At 40.2% G+C, this 26167-nt stretch overlaps 1 protein-coding gene across 2 annotated transcripts in view; it reads right to left on the reverse strand.

Moving 5' to 3' along the window:
• Positions 1-246: 246 nt before the first annotated feature.
• The window catches only part of DSCAML1 (DS cell adhesion molecule like 1), a 417994-nt gene continuing 392073 nt past the window's right edge, over positions 247-26167 (reverse strand). Inside the window, exons 27-33 of one of the 2 annotated variants that reach the window (XM_089678617.1) lie at positions 25004-25159; positions 22748-22778; positions 22527-22645; positions 20840-20992; positions 9778-9972; positions 4312-4620; positions 247-1180 (exon numbers count right to left, since the gene is read on the reverse strand). In XM_089678617.1, coding sequence (XP_089534743.1) covers positions 732-1180; positions 4312-4620; positions 9778-9972; positions 20840-20992; positions 22527-22645; positions 22748-22778; positions 25004-25159 — 1412 coding nt within the window. In that variant the 3' untranslated portion in view covers positions 247-731. Of the gene's footprint in view, positions 1181-4311; positions 4621-9777; positions 9973-20839; positions 20996-22526; positions 22646-22747; positions 22779-25003; positions 25160-26167 lie in introns of both variants that reach the window. The other variant, XM_089678616.1, reaches the window with a different exon arrangement.

Consider the following 26167-nt stretch of genomic DNA (forward strand, 5'->3'; position numbering starts at 1 on the left):
TCTAAAGCCAGACCTGAGGCAAATGGACACTGAAATGGGGGCTGTTCACTGTGAACATCTAGCAATTCCTGCAACAAATATAGTAAATAAGGCAAAATACAAAACTGAAACCTTTCAAAGAATACACACATTCAATAAAAGACAGTAATATCTGTCTCATGTGCCAGACACACCACTAAACTCATCTTTCATAAAGTGCACCTGTCACCTTGCATTCACCATCATTCAATAGTGCAGATAAAACAATTTATACAAATGGTTTATTCATTTAAAAAACTCTTAATACAGAATAATACATTTGGTGACAGGTTCACTGTGAAGCTGTTGGACAAACAGATAAACCTCTTGAGAATGTCAACGCCATGTGAATACATTTCTTTATTCCTGGAAACATAGTCTCCACACACTCTTCAGCATCACTTAACATATAGCACACTCAGGCAACCTCCGAGAATTCTGCATGCAGCTCTCTCTCTTCTCTTCACTCTCATGTGTCACAGATAAAATACAGATTTCTTTTCTTATTAGTTTTTATCCTGAAGAAGAAAATAGGTATTTTTCATACAAAAAATGTGTCTTTTATCACCAAGTTTTTGTTTTAAATTTTCAATTTGTCCTTTTTTTTTAAATGTTTTTTCAAAATATAGAAATACAGCCAAGACACTGCGCAGGGGGAAGGGTTTCTGCAGTCTGTGAGTATGTAGGGATAGAAGTGTCGAAAGGGGTGGGTGTCAGACCAAAGTGTAAGATTTAGAATAGGCTCCAGCTCCTTGTTTCTGTGCCCGGCCACCTCCAGAATTGCTCATTTCCAGTAAAGAGTCCCGAGAGCCACCCATCTTGCTGTGCTGGGCAGGTAGGCGATTCTCTAAAGGTCCGGCAGAGGCAGCGGGTTCAGCGGGGGCAGATGGTGCTGTGGCTGTGGGGGCTGATGGAGCAGAGGCCGAAGCACCAGCCATGTGAAGAGTCCGTTGAGGTAAGTTCCCACCAGATGGAGTTGGGTGGGACAGGCCAGGTGGGGGTTTAGCACCCGGCTCTAGAGTCAGATGGCGTGAGTGATAACCGCGGCTCAGATTACGCATAGAGGCCTCTCTTGGAGGCACTACAGGACAAGGGTCATGAAGGTCAGGCTTACGAAAGTGGGGATCAGATTTTACATACAATGGAAGATTGCAGTATTCACCTGCAAACAAAAAAAAGATTATATAAGAACAGAAAGAAGAGCTAGTCAAAATATGACACTTTAAATTAGATAACACCTAAAACCAATACATTAGTTTAGTTGGATTGTAATAAAAATGTGCTATGAAGAAGCATCAATAGGAAATGTTCCCAACAACATTCTCTACCTCATGATCATGCAGTCCACACCTGTCAGAATTAAAGTGGTTTAAACGGGAAATATGACAAAAGCTGTTTTGGCCATGCTTCTTTTCTGGGTCACAGGAATGCACTTATTTTTGCACTCTTGTGACCCAGATTCAGCCAACAGCCGGCTTTAATGTCAGGATCCACCTAGATACCTGAGCAGCAGCTGGCCCAGCCTCTTTACACACTCCTGAGAACCTGAACCAGTTGCTCCTGGCCTCTCCACAGTCTGGCACTCAAGTGAGTGCTGGAGGAGCAGAGCAAAAAGTGGTGACTGACAGTCACCTCTGTCCACTGAATGAAGATGAATAACTGAGTGATCAGCGGTCATGTGATCACACGGTTCTTGGTCCCCCGGCAGACGCCAGCTGCAGCCTCAAGTGATGCTGCAGCCATATAGGTGAGTATGTACGTATGTTTGTTTCTATTTTCCTGTACATCTCCTTTAAAGCTAAAAAATGCTTTGTATTAGTTTTGATTAACTTTAGGTTTAAGCGCAGATTACATACTGATGTAATCATTTAAACTCTTTAGCTACAGTCACTATGAGCAGTGGCTATTTATGAGTATAGCATTAAAGACATTCTAGGAAAAGTTTAATTAACTGTCTAATGTAACATTTTAGGCATAGTTCTCCAAAAAAAAAAAAAGGATCCTTATTCACATAAACTGGGAGGAGAATGTACAGGATATAGAGAAAAGTAAATCAAGAATTTCCCCTCTAGCTTCATGTTTATTGCTCAGGGGCTCCTCCCAAGTACCTTCCAGTTTCAACCAGTTGAGATCTACCAATTTGTATATCACTCAACTTTAAAAATGTCTATGAATCTCAAATTTACCAACATACATTGCAGGAGCACCCAACATTCCCAGGAGGCAGTGGAGAGGCACAATGATGTTACCGGCATCTCCAGGACAAGGACAGAAGTCAGGTTCAAGGTATTTTGTTCCCTCATAATGCTTTATATTAGGCAGCTTTGAGTGTTTTTATTTGGGAGGTGGGGGCTGTCAGTAAAGTGCGTTATGTATTTTCATAAAGGGCTGCTTTATTATGATAAGGGGCTTCACTGAGCAATAATGAAGTTTATGAGACAAGAAAGGGTAGGGCCTTTTTACAGTAAAAGTCGACATTTGCCTATACCTTCAGTTGCTCATATCTTTGGATCTAATCAGAATTTCAACACGTAATTTTCTGATTATGCATTATTTCATCATACAGAGTATTCTGTTTGAATTGCTTGGGTTTGAGACAAATGTATTTTAAAGTCACAGTATGTACCAGCTAGACATTCTGTAGCCCCATACATAATGTTTATGTTAGTCATGTCTATCTCCAGAGCTTGAGGTCCACTAAAACTGGCCATACCCTAGAAGAATTTTGTTCGAAAACTTTCATTGTTTGTTTGATTTTGGGGTCAAATTGATGTTTGTTTTCGACTGCAGTGATGAGAAAATTCAAAGGAACAGGATGGAAAAGTTTTCTTGAACAAACTATATTCTAACAGTAAATGTGTTTTTTGTTTGAGAAGTCAAATGTTAAAAGCAAAGGAAATATTGAAAGACCTTCGAACAATGTTCAAGTCAAAGAATGCACTGATGAGAATTTTCATATGAATGTTTGTACGATCATTTGCATGAATGTTCGTTTATAAATCGACTAGTGTACGACCAACTTAACAATGCATTTTCTTGGCATTATCAGGTGGCCAGTAGAGGAGTACATAATGTCCAATTTCTAACACTTTTGTATATTGTGTATAAGTATTTATGTAACGTACAGTATAGTCTAGCCTATATTGCACAATATCATCCTAAAGTGTCTTTAATTACTGTATAATTTGTTGTGGCATTGGTATTAAATTGTAATGTAAGTATATTTTGGAATTGAAATCCTTATTTTAAATACATTTAACACCATCAAAGGGGACCTTGGTAATAAGAAAGAACTCTCACAAACAGGAAAGGTGTGATTTTACTGTGCTATTGCTCAATGGTATTACAACCTAAAACATTTCTATGGAAAGCAATTACTAACAACAAAAGTTCTACAAACTTGGGACTGTCCCTTCAACATATATTTTAAAGTGTGTTCAAGTAAACCCTAAATCTTTTGTTTGTTTGTGCAGTCCATGGAAGTGAGGATGAATGGCAGCTATTACTGAGTTCATCCATGCAGCTGTATTGATGTGAAATGTTGTACTATTTTGCACGTCACCCAGCTGCCCTGTACAGAGATAAAATAGCAGGAGGCATCCTTCAGGATGTCCTGATCTCTGCATGGATCTATAATATTACACAGGTTTCATAGACCAAGCAACCTCTTCACTTGCTGCCCAACAGTGTTGAAAGTAAATAGATCTCAGAGATGGAAATAATTGAGGTGGGTGCTTGCAGGTCTACAACACTTGGATATTACAGTGGGAGTAGCATTGTGATAGATGCCCAGGGCTACTCTGCTCCTCTAGACTCATTCAGTGCCGTGGTCTACAAGAGAGAAGCGCATACCTGAACCAAATTGTCCAACTATTAACCCAACAAATAAAGTATGTGCTCTGTGGTGTGCTAAAAAATATAGGCTTTACATTTTTCTCTGTGTTTTAGAATATGGACTAAGTGTACATTATTGAAGTGATAGAAGTATGTCAACAAATTAGCTGAGGTTCCATGCACAGAGCTTAAATTACAGTTTTCCTGTTCATTTGCATTGGTTACAAGATGTGCAATCAGTGAAAGGATTCAAAGGCACTCTACTAAAATTTGGCACAGGGCACAGGCCAGTACAGCTGCATTAGTTAAAAATCGGTATAAAGAGAACTACACCAACAAATATTAACTGACAGGGACACAGGACTGAAATAGAGCATCGCTGGTTGATGGCACTGATTACTGTATACAGACATATGTAGCCAGCAGACAAAGTCAATTCAGGAAACTTTAGGAACATACTTTTTGCTCTGTGAGGGATAGGCACAGCCACATTCTTGCTTGGATCACTGTCTTGTGGTTTGGGAGGCGATGCAGTGAAGCGACAAATGCCTGGCTCAGAAGGAGTGCTCATGGAGGTCATACTGTCCCCATTGTCATTGGTTCCTGTTGTCATTTGATCTGAGGAACTGTCTGAGATGAAGCATTCTGTAATCTCAAACTTGGCATGCTGTAGCTGTTCTTCAAGCTTGGCATGCTCATAGGCACGTGCCAGTTCTTCATATGTGGAGGATGCACTCTCTGTTGAGACCATGCTGTTCCGACCTTTGTCTGGAGAACAGAGAAATGGTCATAAAATGGATTCATCATAGCTATGCAGACAAATTAAAGACACTAAAATATAAAGGAGACAAAAAAGATTTGCAATTATACTACAAAAATAATTAGCTGTGTATGCTGAAAGGACATCACAGTGCCAATAGGAAGACTAAAGCAGGCCATACATTAAACAACTTTCTTTTCTGCACCACAGGTTGCTGGAAATAAAATTGTTAAATTTTGCCTATGAACTCATTTAATGTTGATGGGGGAATCCCTCCTGCAGCTCTATTGCATTCTGCAGGCAGGGAGCCTTCCTTTCGGGCAGAACACAATGATCACTGCTGGTGGATATAACTACTGGCTGTGCTTGTGTGAAAAAACCAGACAGGCTGGTTGTACTGAAGTTGATCGATGGACTGACTTCAGTACAACCAGCTTGCCCATAGATGGATCAAGTCTCAGCTGGTCCCTGCTAAACTGGCCAAGAATTGATCCATGTATGGCTGGCTTTAGTCCTTGCTCTGTTGGATACATATGTATATAACTCTGTTCCAAGGGATTTTAGGGTTATTCTATGTTTGGCATGGCAGATCGATGAAGTGAATACAGTACTGGGTGATTTTTTTTCATACATTACTCAGAAGTGCTTTTTCATTTTTTTATATACTAAATGGAGAAATTCATGTGAGTTGCTCAGTTGTGTGATACCTTTCCTTTAACTGCACTAGACATGTTCTACTTCTGTCCACAACATTCTAATTATATTGATTACTGACATTTAGTTTAATCAATAATTCATATTGCCTGGCCAGTCCAGGGGGAAAGGACAGTGACTCAGGTCTGAGCAATCTTTGAAGTGCAATCTGATTCAGCACTGGCAAATACCTTCCAGTAATATTGTTTACAGCAACTGAAACATTCACACAGCATGTCATAAATGCTCTGTGCGGTTTTCCAGAGCATGCAACTGACTGTCCACATTGGAGTCTGAATCACTGTCGCAGACCAGACAGCATGAAATATAAATTAAATGGAAGCTGTACTATGTTTAATATCTAAACTGTAATTTCTAACCTATCCTAAGAATTCTAAATGTTTTGTCATCATAAATATGATGTAGTATATAATAATATTTTGTATTATATAATAATATTGTGTACGCTGACATCACTCAGCCAATCCAGGCTGGGGAAAGATCCTGATTTCAAAGTCAGGGTTCACCCCAGAGTCCTGAGCGGCACTTAGCTCAGCCTCTCAGCATCTGCTGTTCTGTATCTTTAGATAACCCATAGCAGTCTGGGAATCTTTGGTCATATACTAAATGTTTATTTTTAAAACAAAGAATATATATTGCAAAAAAAACCCCTGTAAAACAATATTTTAAAATGTATAAACTCTAACACTCTTACTGCTTTCGAACAGCCGTGGGATCCCGGGGTCCACTTTGATGCATCTTTGTAGAATATATACTGGAGATATCTCCCAGAAATCAACCTCGGCTAACCGTTGTGCTCCCATTCCTCTATGCTATCCCCTTTCTTTCTTGCTCATTTCTTCTAGCCTCCTACTTACATAACAAGATCTTACTGCCCATTTCTTTTCTCTTGCTATCCATCCCATTTGACATCATTTGTCGGTAACTGCTCATCTTCAGATTTGTACACACTGAAGAATTTTGTTATGCGAACCCACAAATGTCCAATTTTTAATGGGTATATTGCTATATGCCATACTTTGTTAAAACGTGTGATAATTTTTCAATAAAAATACATTTAAACAAAAAAAATTATAAATGTATGAACTAATCGCATCAACATGTATGAAGTTTATCTGAGAGACAAGGGATGGTTAGATACCTCATGTAGATATTTCACTCACATTGGGCATTCAGGAATAGAAGTTTAAGACAAGTGATGTTCAAAACAAGGTTTTATATTTTTTATTTATTATGCACATCTATCATGTCAATAAGCAGACCATGCCCAGTACATATGTTGTTTTCTTTCTTTTTTTTTTAAGATATAATCCAAACATAGAACAATGTATTTTATCATCTTTAGATGTACGCACTGCAGAGAGATATACTTTAATACCAGAGAGTTATTCTTTAAAGCCCAATATAAGTTTAAATCAGCTAAATGCATTCCAGATGCATTAAAACAAAAGTTGTGTAAAATACGACATTTTTTAATTCTGTAAAGCAGCCTTAGAAGGAGTTTAGAGCCTACTGCCCCTTCCTGCCAGCATGCGGCAGAGCAGGACCCTTGCTTTCTAAGTGAAAACAGTGATTTCTCTCCAGAGGTCAGGCCAGGGCTGCTGTTTGAAATCACAGGGCCCCATACAGCCCTAGAAAATCTCAAAACAAAAAATACACTAAAATCATTATAGTCAAAACATAACTTACAAAATTCCAAAAATTTACGTGTGTAAAATTTACATGTGTAAATGAGCTCCTAGGGCTCAGTCATATGGGGCGTTGGGTGCAGTAAAACTCCACAATTTAGCTGCAGAAGCAGTGGCTGGGGGTGTACACATAGCACAGCTGTAGTGCTTTGCTTTGCACCTGTGGCAGGCATAACAGCCCCTGTCAAACACAACCAATTCTGTTGGGGGAGTGGCTTTGGTGACATATCTAAACAGACTTCTGATGTCTCTCTTTTGAGACAGAGAAAGGGACCGAGGACACAGATACCTCAATCCCAATCCCTTTCTTTGCAGCCTCAGCTGCACTGGAGAGTGGAAAAAAAGAAAGGATTCTGCACAGAGGCTCCTTGTTCATTTACAAATTGAAACATAGATAAAAACAGCTTGCTTTGCTTCAGGTATGAATGAGCACAGGAGTGATCGGGTACCAATTGCCCACTGTATTCATTCAAGAAAGGAAGGGGTCAGTATATATGACGTATTTACTGGCCCCTCGCTCACACAGCAACTGCAGCCAGCGGAAGGGAGAGGATGAGAAGCTAGCAGCACTTTGGGAAAGAGGGCACAAAGGGGGATCGGCATATAAGTAAGGGGGGTTTGGGGTTGCAGATACCAGAATCATCTCCCTTTGGTAACCACAGGGTGATCGGTTTCAGCAATAATTAGTACAGCAGGTGCCCAGGCCTCCCTGTGGAACTGATGGGGCCTGGGCCCTGTATAGAAGGGCTGTCTGTACTGCTTTATTGGTGGATCTGGACAAGACACACCACCTATTAAGTCAGGGCCAAAGCCTTGCAATCAGCAAGGCACACAAGCTTTTCTGATTGCACAGGTTAAAGGTCTGGGTAAGCAGGGGGCATGTCGGGACATCTACAGAGAGACTACTGCTTCCCCACCTAAAACAAGGGTCCCACTCTGCAGCTGCTGTTATGTGACAAGCTTTTCAACTCAGGCTGTAGCTGCTTTAGAAAAGAAATGAACTGAAAAGACGTAAGACATTAAATACCTTTTGTCTTCATACATCTAGACTGCATTTAACGGAGTTACACTGAGAGTTTAAAGTGGTTGTAAGGCTCAAGTTTCTTTAACTTCATGCATTCTGTGCATAAAAGAAAAAAACCTGTGTGCAGCCTCGGCTCTCCATGGTCTCTCCGTCCTCTCTCAATGAGGAGAGAGAGGGGGTAGGGCCAAGCCATGGCTCTATGTGTGAATGGACATGCAGAGCAGCAGCTCAAGAGTGAGCCAGTTTGAGTGCCCCCATAGAAAGCTGCTTGCTCTGGGAGCACCTGGCAGGAGGGAGGAGCCAGAGGGGGATCTGAGAAGAGGAGGATTGGGGCTGCTCTCTGCAACACCATTGCACAAAGCAGGTAAATATGACTTGGTGTTTTTTTATTTTTTTAAATTGCCTTTAATACTTTAAAGGAAATAAGTTAAACAAGAAATATGTAGGCATTCATTGTTCCTGGCTGCCATTCTAATACTTTGGCTTCAAAACTTCCAGTCACTGACTTTGAACCAGTTTAGAGATAAACTGTTTTCTCACTTTCACTTGCTGCACGGGTTTGTGACTGAATTAGTGATGCCAGAAAAGGCATTTCTGTTGTCTTGTAACCGGGGCACTGTACTTAAAACAGAATTAGCAATTTTCAGTATCTGCAATTGCAGCACTGGATCTCATCCCTCTGTTGTGCCTTCACCTACCCCTTTCGTAAGACATCTTTTGAGCATACCTGTCTACATTTCCTGGGGGGTCCCTGGCCTTATTTCTTCACTTTACACCTCTCTTAATGGTAGGTCATCCTTGTTGACCCTTTCCTAAGTGACTCAATGGCAGCAAGATCTTGGATCTAGTATTGAGCAGGAGGACTGGAGCAAGGCCTGGACAACGATAGCGAAATGCTCATTTAACACCACCATCCTTGAGGCTACCTATAAAGTACTCCTGCAATGGTACTGGGTCTCGGCTAGACTTATCCATGTTTATCCTGGCAGCAGTGATAGATGCTTTTGGAGATGTGACCAGCATGGGGATGTCCTACATACATGGTGATCATGCCCAGGTCTGATTGGTTTCTAGTCTAGAGTCTTTGGCCTACTGCAGACATTATTCCATATGATACTTTGTCAGGATGCTCAGCTGGCCCTTTTACATTGCCGTATACGGGGCCTTTTCGCTCCTCAGCAGAAATTGCCCATGCCTGGAAGACTCAGTCTATTGCTTTCCAGCCAGAATGACTGCTTTGATGGTTCATGTGCAGATGTCCAGCATATTGAAGGATTTGCATGCAAAATTTTTGAAAGTCTGGGAACCGTGGATAGGTTACTCCTTCCTGTCCTTGCCCCCGACTAGTTATGGTTGACTATAATCCTCCCCGCTTGGATCCCACATCCACGGCACTTGCCCTTTCCTGGGGCTCCTCCCTCCTTCTTCCCTCTCTCTCTTCTTCTCCTCCTTTGTGTCCTCTTGATCTTTTCCTATTCTGACATGAAGTTTATTACCAAGGACTGCTATCCTCTAGGGAATGATGCAATATAGACTATGACATTTAATTCTTTACCTGGCCCTTACTAGCCCTGGTAACGGTTCGCTGTTTTGATACCCATTTACGTATATAATCTAACTTATAGGCCTATTTGATGTCGCCCCTGCGTGGGAAAAACTTGGCTTGTTATAACTCCTCCCAATTTCAATAAAAACATTGAAACAGAAAAACAGAATTAGCAAATAATTAATAAACAAACCTGTATCCTGAGAAAGGCTGGCACTGTAACTATCACTCTCAGTCACAGTAATGCCATGTTGTGACCCCACTGTCCTCCAATCAGAGGTCAGAGTTCTGGCAGGAGTGGAACTCTGGCATTTAGTGAGTGTCCACTGGCTTGAGTATCGGTTTCTGGTACTGTGAGCAGACTTTACACTTTTTCGAGAAACTGGATCTAAAAGAAAATAATTTGTTTGATGTAATAAAGGAAGTGATAAAACATGCTACACCAAAAGAAAAACAACATATAAAGGAGCATAAAGAAGAATTAGAAACGAAACCTTTGACTTTATGTGACCATGCTATTCCTTTTGCTATACTCTCTAACAGTGCCAGTGCATAAAGGCTGCTGTAATTTTTTTATTGCATGCTCTCTTTCCTGTCACAGCTTGCTAGCAAATTTTATATAGCAGTTGTGAAATCTCTACTTTTTCTCTAAAACAATTTTTTTTTTAAATCAAGCTATACTAATCCATCCAAATCCAGAGATATTCTAAAATAATTCAATAGCAAATTAAAAACAGGCAACACAACTAACCCTGAACTCTAAGCAAACAGCTAAACACATAGATGAAATACATATGGTAAGGCTGTTTTACCTGTGAATTGATTTATATATTTGTTCAGCTCTTAAAGTGGTAGTACAGCCTACCTGCTTACATAAGGCTTACCTGTAGGTACAATATATATCTCCTAAACAGGAAAAGTTTAGGAGATATTTACTATCGTTGCAGCCGGTGACATCACCATTGAGATGTCATCGTCCATTGAGAGAGCTGTGACACGGCTGTGTCTCCCACAGGCATGTGCGGGAGTGACGTCATCGCAGCTCGGCCAGTCAAACACCCGCGAACCCAGAAGGAAGATCGGGTGAAGATGAATGCGCCTTCAGTGGTGACAGCGTGCCTCTGGAGGGCTTCATTCTAAGGTATAAGTCTTTCATAACGTACTAGTATGCAATGCATATTAGCACATTATGCTATTATTTTGCAGGGGAAATTTGTTATTATTTGTTTTGTGGTTTACTACCACTTTAAGCATGTCATTATCAAGACACATCAGCCACACAGTACAAAATACATTTTTTGACATAATGCTTTGATTTATTTTTAATATACCATTGGGTCCAGAATATCTATCTAATATATAAATGTATGACCGGCTATGACTAAGGCTACACACCAAAACGTGTAAGTCCTGTATTATTTTGTACCACACTTGAATTAATAAACTCATTTATTGCGGAAGATCGAGCTGCCGACTTTCTTTTATCTACAATATATAAATGTATATCACACACATTATAACTCAAGTGTTAATTACACTTCTAGCTACACAATTATTTGGACTGAATGTCCAAATAATGTCTTTCAACCCCTACAGTTTTGGTCCCGAGGAAGGCAAAAACCCCATCGGCAACTATAGACCACCTTGTCTTACAAGGGGAAAAACTCTGCCCTCCCAATCAGGTTGAGTCCCTGGAAAAAATATTACTGTATTATTCTTAGCAATTATAATTGTGGATAGCATTCATTTTAAAACACTCACTCATTTGTAGTCACCCATCCAGTCCTTTTTGAAATGCCATTCTTGATGTTGCCATTGCTACCATATATTGTAGAATGGGAATCAGATCAAACTCTCACCTGAAAGGGTTAGTTCACCAACTGCTTCCCCTCCATGTACTACCTAGTTGACAGGATGGCCAACTGTTGTATGTGTGGCCCCAGCATCTTGCACACAAGCACTTGGCTATGAGAATGCATATTATATAACCATACAAGCACAGTCCTCTCTCTCATGGCAACACCTGAGCAGAGTGTCCTGTGAGAGAGAGCAGACAACGCCAGCGTGGTTATGTAGGCTATGTCCTTGTAACTGAATGTTTGTTCATGAGGTGCCATCTAGGCAGGAAAGAGAGGGGAAGCCCATGGTAGAAGCAGCTTCCAAAGTATGGATCACTTTTAAAAACCGACAACAGAATTTTATTATTACACTTACAGCTGTAACGCACAAGAAAAATAAAAGTAATTAAAAGTGAACACTTTAAAAAATCCATCCAAGTAGAAGTACTTATACAGTATATGCCTTAAAATCCCTCCATGCATTTGACACACTGAAGAATTTATACTTAGTAGTTTATTGAGTCCTTTGTTCCAAAGCCACTTCTGACATCTTTGCCTGTGTCTTTCCAAGTTTTGTATCTTCTGTGTCTTGATTGGCTGGCCTGGGATAAAGTAACTCCTACACAAGTGCTCAGGAGTTGCTTCATCTCAGCACCCCAGGCATGCCGAGAGTGTACAATTGCTGGCAGGCAGTAAGAGAGGTTATGAGGAAAGACAAACAGAGGGCGCACAGGCCTAGTGCATTACCATAAAAAATGTTTAATAAAAAATAAAGTAGGTGTTGTACTCACAAACGACAATATAGTCAAGGCACATCATAAAGAACAGCTGGGCCAGTGGCTCTGAGGAAGAGGCAAGTCCTCGAAACGCGTCAACGTTTTGGATGTCTAAACTCCCTATTGCGGACTGTTACTCAGCGCGGTGTTGACCCAGCTGTTCTTTATGATGTGCCTTGACTATATTGTCGTTTGTGAGTACAACACATACTTTATTTTTTATTAAACATTTTTTTATGGTAATGCACTAGGCCTGTGCGCCCTCTGTTTTGTCTTTCCTCATTCAGTATACTTGGATTTCCCCGGTCCATTTGAGGGCAGCAAGGTGTGCATGTTCCAGGACATTCCTTATGTGGTTGTAGCCTGCATCGAGTCCATCCCCAAGCGCAGGAGCATTTGTGTTTGCTGGTTCTTAGTAAGAGAGGTTATATTGCAGAAGATACAAAAAGCCTTGTCTGCAAAAAAGAAGCCTACCTGCCAGTAAATTCTCCAACATGGCCTTAAAGTGTTACTAAACCCACAACAGTAAAATCAGTCTTTGTATTCTGTAAATCATGCTTGTTATACTCACTGTGGAACCTAAAGGGTAATATTTCACATTGTGTAAAAGGACTGTTTGATCCTATCTCCTCTGATCCTTCCCTTCTTCCACAGTTCCAAATCCATCTGCTGATAGTACAGAGCCCTAGGAGGCACTCTACACATGCTCAGTTTGGTGTGTATTGCTATAGAGCTTTTTTTTTTTTGGGGGGGGGGGTTGCATGTGATCAGCACAGGGCCAATCAGTGCTGTCCAGACAGAAAGTCAGGGGTCATGCAGCCCCTTAGGACAGTCAGAGAGAATGAAAACTCCTCCTACAAGCTTTAACCACTGAAGCCACTAAAAGAAGTTACATGACTGCTATATACTGCTGACAAAAGTTATTTAGCAGTTTTTATTTATCAAAACAATTGCATTTCTATGTTCTGTGTACTGTGGGAGACCAGATATAGTGAATGCAGAGTCATAGGTTTCCATTTCAAGGCTTAATTCATAAAGCAATAATGCCAAATAATTGATATTTTAAGCAATTAAATTGGCTAGCTGAATACAACAATCTTTACATGTGAACTAAAATCCTTCAAGCTTAATAAACTGAGTTATTTAAATAGGCATAACTGCCACCTCCTCTCATGAATTAAGCATGTAATGCTGAGTTGGGGAATCAGGTTATTTCTCTTCTCCACATAGTTTGGCATTGTCTACTGCTTAGTTATAAGAGATAAATATACATTTTTGCAAATTTTCAGAAGTTTCTTTGTCCTTTATAATAACTGTACATTTCATAATCAGATTTTCTTTGTCTTGAAAATGTATGCTTGTAAAACTTTATGGTGTTTAATATAATTAGCAGTCCGTTTTTACAGCTGTAATCTTTGCTAACTTAAATTTGTTTTTGCAATTTCATCAAAATTCTCTACATTTCAGGAATGACGTTTTATTACTTTTAAGATAAAGGGATTTGGAGGCTTTGGTTTTTTTGCCTTATCACATATAAAACTTTCCTATTCAGCCATATCAGTTCCTTTCCATCCCTACACAGCTTGTTCCTATAGAACATTTATAACAGCTATAACAGCTTCAACTCTTCTGGGAAGGCTGTCCACAAGGTTTAGGAGTGTGTCTATGGGAATGTTTGACCATTCTTCCAGAAGTGCATTTGTGAGGTCAGGCACTGATGTTGGACGAGACGGCCAGTCAAGTTCCTCCTTCTCAAACTCGCTCAACCATGTCTATATGGACCTTGCTTTGTGCACTGGTGCGCAGTCATGTTGGAACAGGAAGGGGCCATCCCCAAACTGTTCCCACAAAGTTGGGAGCATGAAATTGTCCAAAATGTCTTGGTATGCTGACACCTTAAGAGTTCCCTTCACTGGAACTAAGGGGCCAAGACCAACCCCTGAAACAACCCCGCAACATAATACCCTCTCCACCAAACTTTACACTTGGCACAATGCAGTCAGGCAAGTACCATTCTCCTGGCAACTGCCAAACCCAGACACATCCATCAGATTGCCAGAGAAGCGTGATTCATCACTCCAGAGAACACATCTCCACTGCTCTAGAGTCTAGTGGCAGCGTGCTTTAGACCACTGCATCTGATGCTTTGCATTGCACTTGGTGTTGTAAGACTTTGATGCAGCTGCTTGGCCATGAAAACCCATTGCATGAAGCTTTCTACACACTGTTGTTGTGCTGAGTTGCTGTTGTTCCCAGTTGCTTCCACTTTGTTATAATACCACTAACAGCTGACCGTGGAATATTTTGTAGCAAGGAAATTTCAAGGATGGACTTATTGCACAGGTGGCAACCTATCATGGTACCACGCTTCAATCCACTGAGCTCCTGAGAGTGACCCATTCTTTCAAAAATGTTTTTAGAAGCAGTCTGCATGCCTAGGTGCTTGATTTTATACCAAACTACTAAAGCTACCCAGTTCAACTTGCCAGCCAGCTAACCAACAACAGTGGTCAGCAGCCCCAGTCTAAAAATGGCTTTTATCAGCCAGGAACATGGCTAGGTATCACTAATCAAAAAGGGGGAGTCCTCATAGTAGAGGCACATGTATTTAATGGATAGACCAAGGGCAGGTGATCCTGAGGGAGCCCACCCCTCCTTAAAGGTACAGGAGCGCACTGGACTCCCAGCATATCACACAATGGCAGCCAGGGTATCCAGTGCACCCACTAACCTCCATTACAGCATACAAAAGAGTGGTCACCACCCCGGTCTGTAACTGGCTTTTACAGCAGTGAACATGGACAGGCATCACATATCAAACTACTAAAGGTACCCAGTTCAACTTGTCAGCCAGCTAACCAGCAGCAGAGCACTCCCAAAATTTGTAGAGTTAGCACCACAGAACGTCAGGGTGCCATTGTGTGGCTCTGTGGCTTACGTATGTATTTGCAATGTGTGCTAACTAAACCCGTTTTTAAACGCATATTGTTAGACAGGTTAATTTGGTTGATGGCTAGCTGGCTATCTTATCCCCCTTTTTGATAAGTGATACCTAGCCATGTTCCTTGTTGATAAAATAAATTTTTAGACTGGGACTGCTGACCACTGAGTAGCTTTAGTAGTTAGATATGTGATGCCTGTCCATGTTCACTGCTATAAAAGACAGTTATAGACCGGGGCGGTGACCACTCTTTTGTATGCTTGATTTTATACACCTGTGGCCATGGAGGTGATTGGAACACCTGAATCTAATGATTTGAAGAGGTGTCCCAATACTTTTGGCAATATAGTGTGTGTATATATATATATATATATATATAAAAGTCTGAATATTGGCCGGTTCAGCAGCAACCGAACATGCTGGAAAACCAGCATCCAATTATCTCTCGCAGCCAATGGCCAATGTCAGACACAATAGCTCAGTAGGGGAGATTGCTGCACATTACTTAGTACATCAATCTCTCAAGTGTTTTTTGTTCAGCCCACTGGGTTGAACAAAACAAACTCAATATGAGTACCAACTTACAGGCTATATGCACACTAGCTTTATTAAGCTCCTAGTAGCTATTAGCATTTTTTATGCCACTAGAAGAATAGAGCTATCCTATGTATCCATGCTCACTACTTTAGGCTATTAGCATTTTTTGCGTTTCAGCAGAAAAAGTTTTTAGGAGCATTTTTCCAGCCGAAAATAAAACACTAAATGATGCTAAACGCTACTAAAATGCTCCTAACAGCTTTTGCCCACCTTTTTTTCCTCCTCTACATGTAATATAAAAACACTAATAAAACAGTAATGCTCCTAAATGTTTCTGAATGCTATTGAAATGCTGCAAAAAATTACATTACCAGCATTTTTTTTTAATCCAGAGCTTTTTGAGCTTAAAAAAAGGCTAATGTGCATGAAGCCTCAGTCTCTTTCTAAATAGTTTATAGTGTATCTGTCTACCTTCCTAAAGTACACAGCTTGGGTAGCACCATTACTTGGTAGTTTATTGAATACTAACTCAAATGTTATCATACTCTGGCTATTGTTACCTTTGGTTTTGACATACAATCTGGTCTATCAGGAATGATCGAGTCTAACAGAATTGCCCCTTTTAATTGATTTGGCTACCGCTTGTTTAGGAAGATTGAGGTTATAAATGTGTTTTTGCTAGAGTCACAATGTTTCATTTGATGTAATGCTAATTGGTATAGCCTTCGTGTTTCGGATAACCCTAATCCCTACTATATTACCCCCAGATTCCAAGTTAAAATCTCCTCCAACCTCCCAACAATTATTTTGCACAGCACAGCTTTAGCTTCCATAATGAAGTTCATTCCCACCATGGAGTCTAAAGCGGAGTACACACTGTCCAAAAACTGGCCGGTTCAGCAGGAACCAGCCGACTTTCGGTCACTGTGTACAGCAGTCTGTGAGGCAGAAGCCAGTCTTACAGTCATGGTTGCTGATCAGTGTAGTTATTGTGGGATGGGGGGGGATCCCCCTGTCTGAATACAATAGCACAGCAGGGGAGATCGTCACAGCAGCATTGTATAGGATTTATACAGTGATCTTTCAGCTTCTACAGGGCTAATAGCTAACTAAACCCCGGTTCAAACACAAACCCTCTCTTTCTGCACCACTAGCCACTGGCTTTCATGTTACCGCTGTGTTTCTCATATAGCATCTGGCACTGCTGAAATATCTGAAAATATTAGATTCGAGGTCCTGAATTTGTGGAAATTCTTGTTTCCTAAAGTCATTTTTGTGACCCAAACATTTTTTCTTAAAGTTCCACTAAAGGCAAAACTTTTTTTTTTTTTATAGAGCTTTTTTGCCATCTATGTCCCATTGCAGAGATTTCCTTTTGCTTCCTGTCCTGTAACCAACACAGGAAGCAAGAGAAAATCCCTTCAAAGTGAGGGAATCCCAGCGTGTCACCATAACTAGTGTCTCCATTTGAAGATATCCCCTTCCCCCTCCTGTTCTGGTGACAACCCAAAATTTGGGATTTTATTTTTATTTTCACTTTTGATGATAGTGGTAAACAGGACAAATAGGAGGAGTGAATCTCCCTAATGGTGGTACAGACAGCAAAAAAAACCCTGACAAGATTTCTAATCACTCTCCACTCTATCCAAAACTAACATAAAAAATGTTGCCTTTAGTGATACTTTAAGTAAAGCTGGACATACACTAGTAAAATTTTAAAAATATATAGGATGAAACCAGCCTATATCCCCGTGCTGAAGAAATGGTGAAAATATTGGTATACAAAAATAAACTAAAAATTATTAAACCAGTACGTAAAAATTTAAACCAATCTGCCATTTTAAATAACAAAAAAAATCTATAAACAGTGACTAAAAAAGTACACATAAACAGCGCTATGTGAAAACACAATGTCCAATTGGTATAAAAAGATTAAAAAAAAAAAAAAAAAATTCCATCAAAAAAAATAAAATAAAATTATAATGTGAAAATTTCAATTCATTCCAGTGGTAAATGGTCTCTTTATGATAAAGTGATCCACCATCCATGTGATCCTGCAGTGATTAACACCCCATTGGATTCAACACTCACCAGAAGCCGGTGAGTAACCAGCAGTGGAAAATCAGTAGGAATTCAATCAATCTCCTTAACCACTTCCAGACCGGACACTTTTACCCCTTCCTGACCAGGGCAATTTTCAGCTTTCAGCGCTATCAAACTTTGAATGACAATTGCGCGGTCATGCAACACTGTACCCAAATGAATTTTTTACCATTTTTTTTGAGACAGATAAAGCTTTATTTTGGTGGTATTTATTCACCGCTGGGATTTTTATTTTTTTTGCTATGTAAATGAAAAAGTCCAAAAATTTTGGAAAAAAGTGTTTTTTTTATAAAATTTTGCAAATAAATAATATTTCATCATAAATCTTTGCCAAAATTTATTCCGTTATCGTTTTAGTAAAAAAAAAAAATCCAAATTAGTTTATAACCAAAAATTATAATTTTTAAACATTTTTTTTTACATTTTTATTTTATTTTTTTATATTATTTTTTTTTTTTTTTTTTTTTTACATACTGTCACCCTAGCAGTACAGTGTCACCATGGTGACACTGTACTACTTGTGGGGGGTGATGAAGATTTTTTTTTTTACACTGATTTCTTTTACACCCATATAGGATGTAAAAGCAATCATTTCTCTCTCTCTCTCTGTGCATTCTTGCACTCATTGAGAAGTACTGAGTGAGCTGTGATTGGTCACAGCTTGTCACATGGTACAAGGCTGTTGTGAATAGCCTTGTACCGTGTGACCTCTGTGATCATTCACAGATTTCGCATGTAGTAAGCAATGATGTCACAAGTGACATCTTGCTTACTACTTTGCATGTGATCACTGATTGGCCAATCAGTGATCACATGATCGGGACCTCGTACAGAGGTCCCGTCCGACGATCGGAGGACACAGCGGGCACCGGATCGCGGTGCTGCGCACTCCTAGGGAGCGCGCACAAGCAGGGTGCAGGGAGGCCGTTTATAAACGGCCACCCGACCCTGCAGTGCCACCGTCCGGCCGTTTATATGCAACGGCCGGTCGGGAAGTGGTTAATAATGAATGGTTGTCAAATCTCAAACTTGATAATCAGACAGCAGCCCAAAAGGATCTCTAATCAATCGATTATTAGTATCTCATACTCCGATCGCCTCCTCTCTCCACACAGCTCTGGACCACTCAGTTTTTTTTTTCCTTTATCCTTTTATACCAATTGGACATTGTGTTTTGATATAGCGCTGTTTATGTGTACTTTTTTTAGTCACTAGTAAAATTTAGTTTGAGATATTATCATTTTATGAATGTTCGTTCGATTTTTGAATTGTGACTGGAATCAAATTGACATTTGGTGTCAACCTCAGTCACAAGAAAATTCGAAGGTATAGGATGGAAATCTTTTATTGAATGAACACATTCAGGAAGGTCCACTTACTTAAAATTTGAATGATAAAAGCAAACGAAATTCTTAAGCACTTTTGAATCACATTCAATAAGTCATAGAATATACAGAGAATTTTCCTATGAATTTCCACACAACATACTAGTATATGGCCAGCTGTATTCTTTGTCCTCATCCCCACTCAACAATCTGTCCATGTGATCTGTAATATGCAGGCAACATGCTATATGCCGGGGGTCAGCAACCGGGAGATCGTGTCCAGGTGACTGGTAGATCGTGGGCTGGGCTTGCTGGGGAGCAAGAGCCGCATAAGCTGATGCCTCCTCTGTAGTGATGGCTCCTGTCCCATGCGGAGTGATACCAGCTGCACTCCACCTCTAATCCTGGCTAGCAGTCTCCAGAGTGGTGCCAGCAGCAGAAAAGAAGAGATCTTCAGGTCAGTGTGAAGCAATACATTGGGCATAATAGTATAGGGCCGCTTTCATACTGAAGTGCTGTGGCTTACCCACACCGTGGGTGCAGTGTACCTGTAGCTTTCCTGCAGGTTTTCTGCACTTAGCCATAGACTTCTATTATATATCTTGCAGGTTTGGTGCAGGTTTCCTAAATGCAGGAATTTTGGTGCAGTTTGAGAAAGTGCATCACACCTGCAGGATAAATTAGAAATTTATGGCAAAGTGCAGCTAACCCAAGAAAGTCGCAGATGCACTGTGCTGCACCCACAAGGCAGGTAAGCCCCAGCACATCAGTGTAAAAGCAGCCTTACAGGGAGCTCAGAACAGTAAGTGTTCATTTACATTTTCAGTTTGGGGGTGGAGTGGTAAAACCCCATAGTCAAGACGTGTTTTTACCACCTGCCCCAACCGCACACCCTTTAGCTGCAGTGGTCAGGGGTGTACACATGTTGCATCCACAGCAGGAGTTATACGCCCTGTCATGGTTGGTGGGTGTAGCACCTGCCAAGCATGACCCATTCAAGTGAATGAGGCCCCTTTGCAAGTACCCTGCAAAGTACAGCAAACAAGGGGTTAGAGCAGACAGCTTTATGTTGCTTTCTCACCACCTTCTTTAACCCCTTGGACCCTGTAGAAGCATGCAGTTGCAGGGCACTTGCAGAGTGGCCCCATTTGCTTGAATAAGTCATGATTGGCAGGCAGTAGCACCCACCAAAAGCAGTTTAATCCGTGCTGCGGTATGTGTACACCCTTGGCTGATGCCTCAGCAACTAAAGGGGGTAGGGATTGGGGGTGGTAAAACAATGACTCAACAGCAGGGTTTTACTGCTCCCCTAAGGGAGCCGAATACAACTAAGAGCTCATTCACAAGTGTAGCAGGCACTGCTGCTCCTCTGAAAAGCAATCCAAGTATGTTTGACAGGTGGTGAGCAGTGATATGTTGCCTCCTCAAAGCCTGATTTAAACCCATGATTGCCGTGCAATGCATGTGATTTCGGCACGGTAGTACAGCAATTAGAGGTTTAAATCAGTTGTGAGGAGGCGACACTGTGCCCAGTGATCTTTGACTTCTCCCATGTTGTTCAGGTAGATCTTCACCTCTTTAGGGTTGTGTACCCCTGCTATATACCATTTGTAGTCTTCACAACAGAATACCCATATGTTAGAAAATTGTCCCCACCTACTAGCCCTATCTATCTGGATTTTCTATTCCAATTGCAGCAGCCATTCAACTGGTTATAATACAGGCAACAACTTACTGGTTCCTGGACGGATGTCAGACATATCAATAAGTGGCCCAGAGTTTTGGATCAATGCAGGGTGATGCAAAGAAACTCCAGTACAGAAGCTCTGTGGGTTCACAGTTGGGCTGAATTCAGGGTCTGTCACCGGCAGTGTTGCTTTATCATCTCCTGCTCAAGAGACAAATACAGAGACAATGTTATTATAAAGATTCAGTGCTATATACAAACATATATCTTATGAATTAGGATGCAATCATTTATTTTTTCATGTCTGAAGAACAATAGAACTTCAGAAGATGAAAAGCTACCAGAACATTGAGACATCACACAAATAAAGCAAAAAGGAAAGTACACTAACAGCGGCCAATCAGAATTTATCTTACTGACCAGAATTTATCTTACTGACTTACTCTCTCAGCCTGGTGGTATTGCACATTTTGTGTTTTCCTTGAATAAATCCAGTTAGCTCTACCCAGATAAATGAAGCATGGGTGTCTTAATGTATGAAAAATATGTATGGTCTTCACAAAGATATATAAAAAATGTCTAAACTACGTAGATAGGTTGTATTTATACGGATGTGGAATTATAGCTAACATTACGTGAAATTTCCTTCACCTCGCATACAAGTACCATTACCATTGATCACTCAAACACATGATCAGACTGTCCTAGTTGTGTTGTAGCAACATTTACTCATGTTTCCAAAGCCACCAGAATTCATCATGTCCAGTGACTTGTAGGGAAGTATTTAGACATTAAAAGGAGTGATGGCCTTTTTTCCACAGTTTTCCAATGCATTTTGTATGATTCCTCATAAAATGAAAAAAATATCCCCAGTTTTAAAGTGTACTGCATATACTGTAGTGGGAAATGCATGCCGTATGTAATGAGGTTTTTCCTAGCTGACTCTCTTTCCCTCTGGTATCATCCATGCACTAATGAAATCAGAGATTACCAACTAAGCAAATCAGAGTGTCATTGCTCATTCTGTATTTCAGTAATCCAAAGCCAAGCATCAACTATCCAGATCAAATAAAGAAAACCTACTTATTTACCCAGAATTTTAAATGAACTACAAATACATTGATGATTTGTTCTATATGAATTGTGTATCATGTATATACAACAACTGCAGTCTGCAAAATAAGGTTGTTCTTGTCTGTAATCAGCTAGAATGCGATCTGCTTTATTATCAACCAAGATATTCCATTGCATGGTGATCCAATCTGTGCTGCTTGCAGTCAGCTTGAAAATGTTTATTGTTTTCACAAAATTTAGAAGTTCAGACCAGGGGCGGACTGACAACTCAGGGGGCCCCCGGGCAATAAGAGATCATGGGGCCCCTGAGTTGTTGCTCACACTCAAAAAAGCCTATGAAAGGTACCAGGGGCATCTCATGGGACCCCCTGCTGACCCTGGGCCCTCGGGCAGTGCCCGAGTGCTCAAATGGTCAGTCCGCCCCTGGTTCAGACATTGGGATACTTGCTCGCAAGTGCGTATCAGATCAGGCAGCTGAATAACTACATCTATGACTATTCTTATACTATAATCTTGCAATCATTGTAAAATAATCTTTTAAAGTTGCCCACACGGAAGCATTTTCAGGGTCAATATCTCCTGAGTAGTTTAGTCTCTAAAAACATCTTTTTGGAAGAATCACTCCTATGTCACTGATTTTGAGTTCCATGTAGATCCTTACCAAGTTGTTTAACACCCTCTTTATCTTCAATGAGAAGTTGGACCCTGGGGATATCGATGTGTAGCCTTGGTCCAACTGGTGGTCCCTTCACAGGTGTATCAAAAGTGCGGTTGTTTTTGCTGGTATCATAATGGAAAAATTAGCAGATATCAAACAAATCAAAGAACCGCAGACAAACAATCTGGACAGTTGTATGTTGGGGCAAAATAAGTTTTACTTACCTAATTAGCATCTCTGCCAGACTTTTTGCATCTACAGAAAGAAAGAAAAATCAGCTATCAAGTGGCCACTTACCTCTATTATAATATCCACAGTTTATAAATAAACACAATGAGGGGAATTTATCAAAACTAGAACAGCAATACATTGCAACCAATCAATTTCTATCTTCCAGTTTTAAAGTGTAACTGAACAATCTGAAGATAGATGCCGATTGGTTGCCCTACACGTTGCTCCTGATTCTGCCTGCTCCAGTTTTTATAAATGTCCCCATTATATCTCAGAAGTATGAGACCACTTTGTTTCAGAAACCAGAGTCATGGTTTTGAATGTGCCTCTGTGTTAGTGTCCAAATGAAAAAACACACTTATAATAATGTAACACATACAGTCTGCAGGTCTTGAGTATACTTTTGCACGTGCCTGCTGGGGAAACAAAGGCTTTTTGGCAGTGAGATCATTTGCTAATGTACAAATGCTGTCAAATGTCTGTGGGCAGCCTTAGGGCTAAACTACATTGAAGATTTTAATCTCTTTCTGCTCAGCAATGTAGCTTCTTATCAGTAGTCCTGTCATTTATAACACATTGAAATCAGTGTGCTGCTACTGACATGACTGGCAACATGTGGTTAAATCTCTCAGTAGAAGGAGATTAAAGGAAAACTGTCATTACAACAATAAAGGGACTGCCATTGCTGACCTTCTATAAATGATAGTTGCCTGGCTGTCTTTGGCTGTAGAATCTTCTGATTCACAAACCCCAAACAAGCAAACAGTGAGTGAATTTGGAAATTCTAACCTGTGTACTTGTTTTGAGTCAGTAGCTCCAATTACTGAAACCAAAGTGTAAAGTGCCAGTTTGCATATATGGAGATTGTATGCAGTTTGAACCACATCCAATCTGCATGACATGTGAAATAACACTGCTTCCCATGGTGCCTGTTCACATATGTCCGTTGCACTGGCAGTTCACATTCAGTGCGGTCCGATTTCTGAGCAGTGCAGTCCGGTCCAGGTGCGGATTACAGATAATTGAGTTCTATGGGAACTGTTTCTAAACTGCATATGTCATTAGTTGTGAACAGGATAAAATCCTGACCTGAACCAAATGTAAACCTGACCTGAACCGCTGAACAACTACTGTATCAATTAACTGTGAAACCTGAGCTTCAATCTGTACTGCACATGTGTGAACCAGCACCTAGCATGGCAGCCGAACAAGTGTTTTCAGAAGAGCACCAAACTGGAAGTGTACCAATGTTTTACCAAGGAACTACAGTTTTATTGCAAAACAAAGTGCCACAATTTAGTATTTGGTGTTTCACAGATACAAAGAATGCATGCAAATATACTGCGTTTGACAGATTTATACATACTAGAGTGTCCTACTCTGCATTTTGTTCAAAGTTCTGTGTTAACATTATTAGCTACTAGCATGCAAACTGACAGAATATCAATGACTGCACTACAATATTTCCCCAACATGATAGCTTTTTTTTTACTCTCATTTGTTTCTCACAATTTAACAGACAATGTCTCACCTGCACAGTACAGAGAATTGAGACTGGGGATACAGAACTGCTTATAAAATACAAATAATGTTGTAAAGATGTACATCGATTAATCGTTTTGTTTTTTTTTGTTCAGTCAACCACAGATTCCCACATCCACACAAGCAAGGTTGATGGATGAATCCTCCCCATTGCATCTTGACAGCAGGATTTCTCTATTATCAAAATACACTGATCCGCGGCCGCAGTGCTGATCGACAAATGTTTTCCAGCATTCCTGTTCATCAAAAGTCTTTAGGTCTACTTCTCTTGAGTGGGAAAGGCTATAGATGGATCAAAATTCAGCTGGTCTCTGCTGAACTGGCTGAATGTCAATCCATCTATGGTCAGCTTAATTCTAGTAACTTTTTAATAATCAAACACTTAGAATGTTTCCCTCTCTAAAGGAAAATAAATTGCATATATGGATGCATTTGCAGTCACAGAATTTGGGGTCTCTAAAGATGTTTGATTCCCCTCATAAATGTAGCCCAGCTTTTTCAGGAAAGATCAAAGAAAATGATAATATGCAAGGTGCAGCAACCTGTAGAAAAGACCAGATTTCAGAGAAAAAATAATTCTGATTGGTTGACATGGGTTACTCCAATTTGTGCATAGCTTGATGCCTTGTTGGTTTATGTACAATGTATATCATATATTATGCTTGTGTGTATTCTATTACACAATTCAGTACATGACTCTTCCTCACCTCTAAGCCTCTTCAGCCTCTTCTCTTTCCTCTTCTTACGTATAATAAATAAAAGTGCAACTCCAACTGTGGCAAGTATGACAGGACTAGCTATGGAGAAAAGCTTCTTGACATCATCACCCTCACCCTGAGCTGACTTAATGGGAGGGATAGTACCTAGGGAGTTAAAGTCATATTGGATTAAGAACTGTTAAACATACAAAAAAAATAAATCATTAGTCCATGTTTTTGCTTGAAACTGGATCATTGTAGGCCTATTCAATAAAGAAGTGCAATATGTATTGGTAATGAACAACCAAATTTCAGCCAGATCAGATAAAAGTGTTGTTTGAATGGCTGCTAGTGTTGCTAGTGTTTACCATGTGTTGTACATTGCTATTTTCTGTCTGTGTTTGTAGTTTCAACTATTTAATTCTTGTCTCATGAAGCTTTTTACTTGCTCAGTTCATTACCCGAGCTGAGAATGTGGTTACAGAGAAATATTTCTCTTACCATAGGAAACAGTCCAAATTCTACCTGTCACTTTGTAATGCTGGTTCAAAATAATAGTTAGCACTTGCATCTTGCTATGAGCAAATCTTTACATAATTTCTTCTGTTTTCATGTATAAAGTGCTGTGTACAACAACCTGTTAATGACCATACTACATGTATTTACTTTCATTTCCATTACTGACAAGTATTTAGGTCAATGGCAAAAACAAAAAACACTACATTCACACTATTTAAAACTGATAAGTTTTTCAAAATTGATTTGTTCTTTCTGATTGATGCAATACAGAGCATAAAGCAAATCGGTGTATATGTGTACATATATATATATATATATATATATATATACACAGCACACAATATATGGTGAGGATTTGCAATATGTGTTTCATGAAGGAAAGTTCTAAAGACATCTATAGTGTACTATTTACAGAACAACTTCCTGTAATACCAATTGACCCATAAAACTTATTTCTGGCATATAAGAAACAGGTAAAGGCAGGCCTGGACTGGCCATAGGGCACACTGGATACTTACGTGGTGTGTGGGGCCGTATGTCCTAACAAGAGCTGGCTGGCTAGGTGGGCCGCAGGGATAGCATATAGAGGAACAGATCCATCCATTTCCCTCCTGCCACCACTGAATGCCTGCTTCTCCTAATTTCCCTTCTGCA

This window comes from Staurois parvus, unplaced genomic scaffold (assembly GCF_062004578.1).
Source record: "Staurois parvus isolate SC_StPar_1 unplaced genomic scaffold, SC_StPar_1.0 ptg000207l, whole genome shotgun sequence".
Lineage (NCBI taxonomy): Eukaryota > Metazoa > Chordata > Amphibia > Anura > Ranidae > Staurois > Staurois parvus.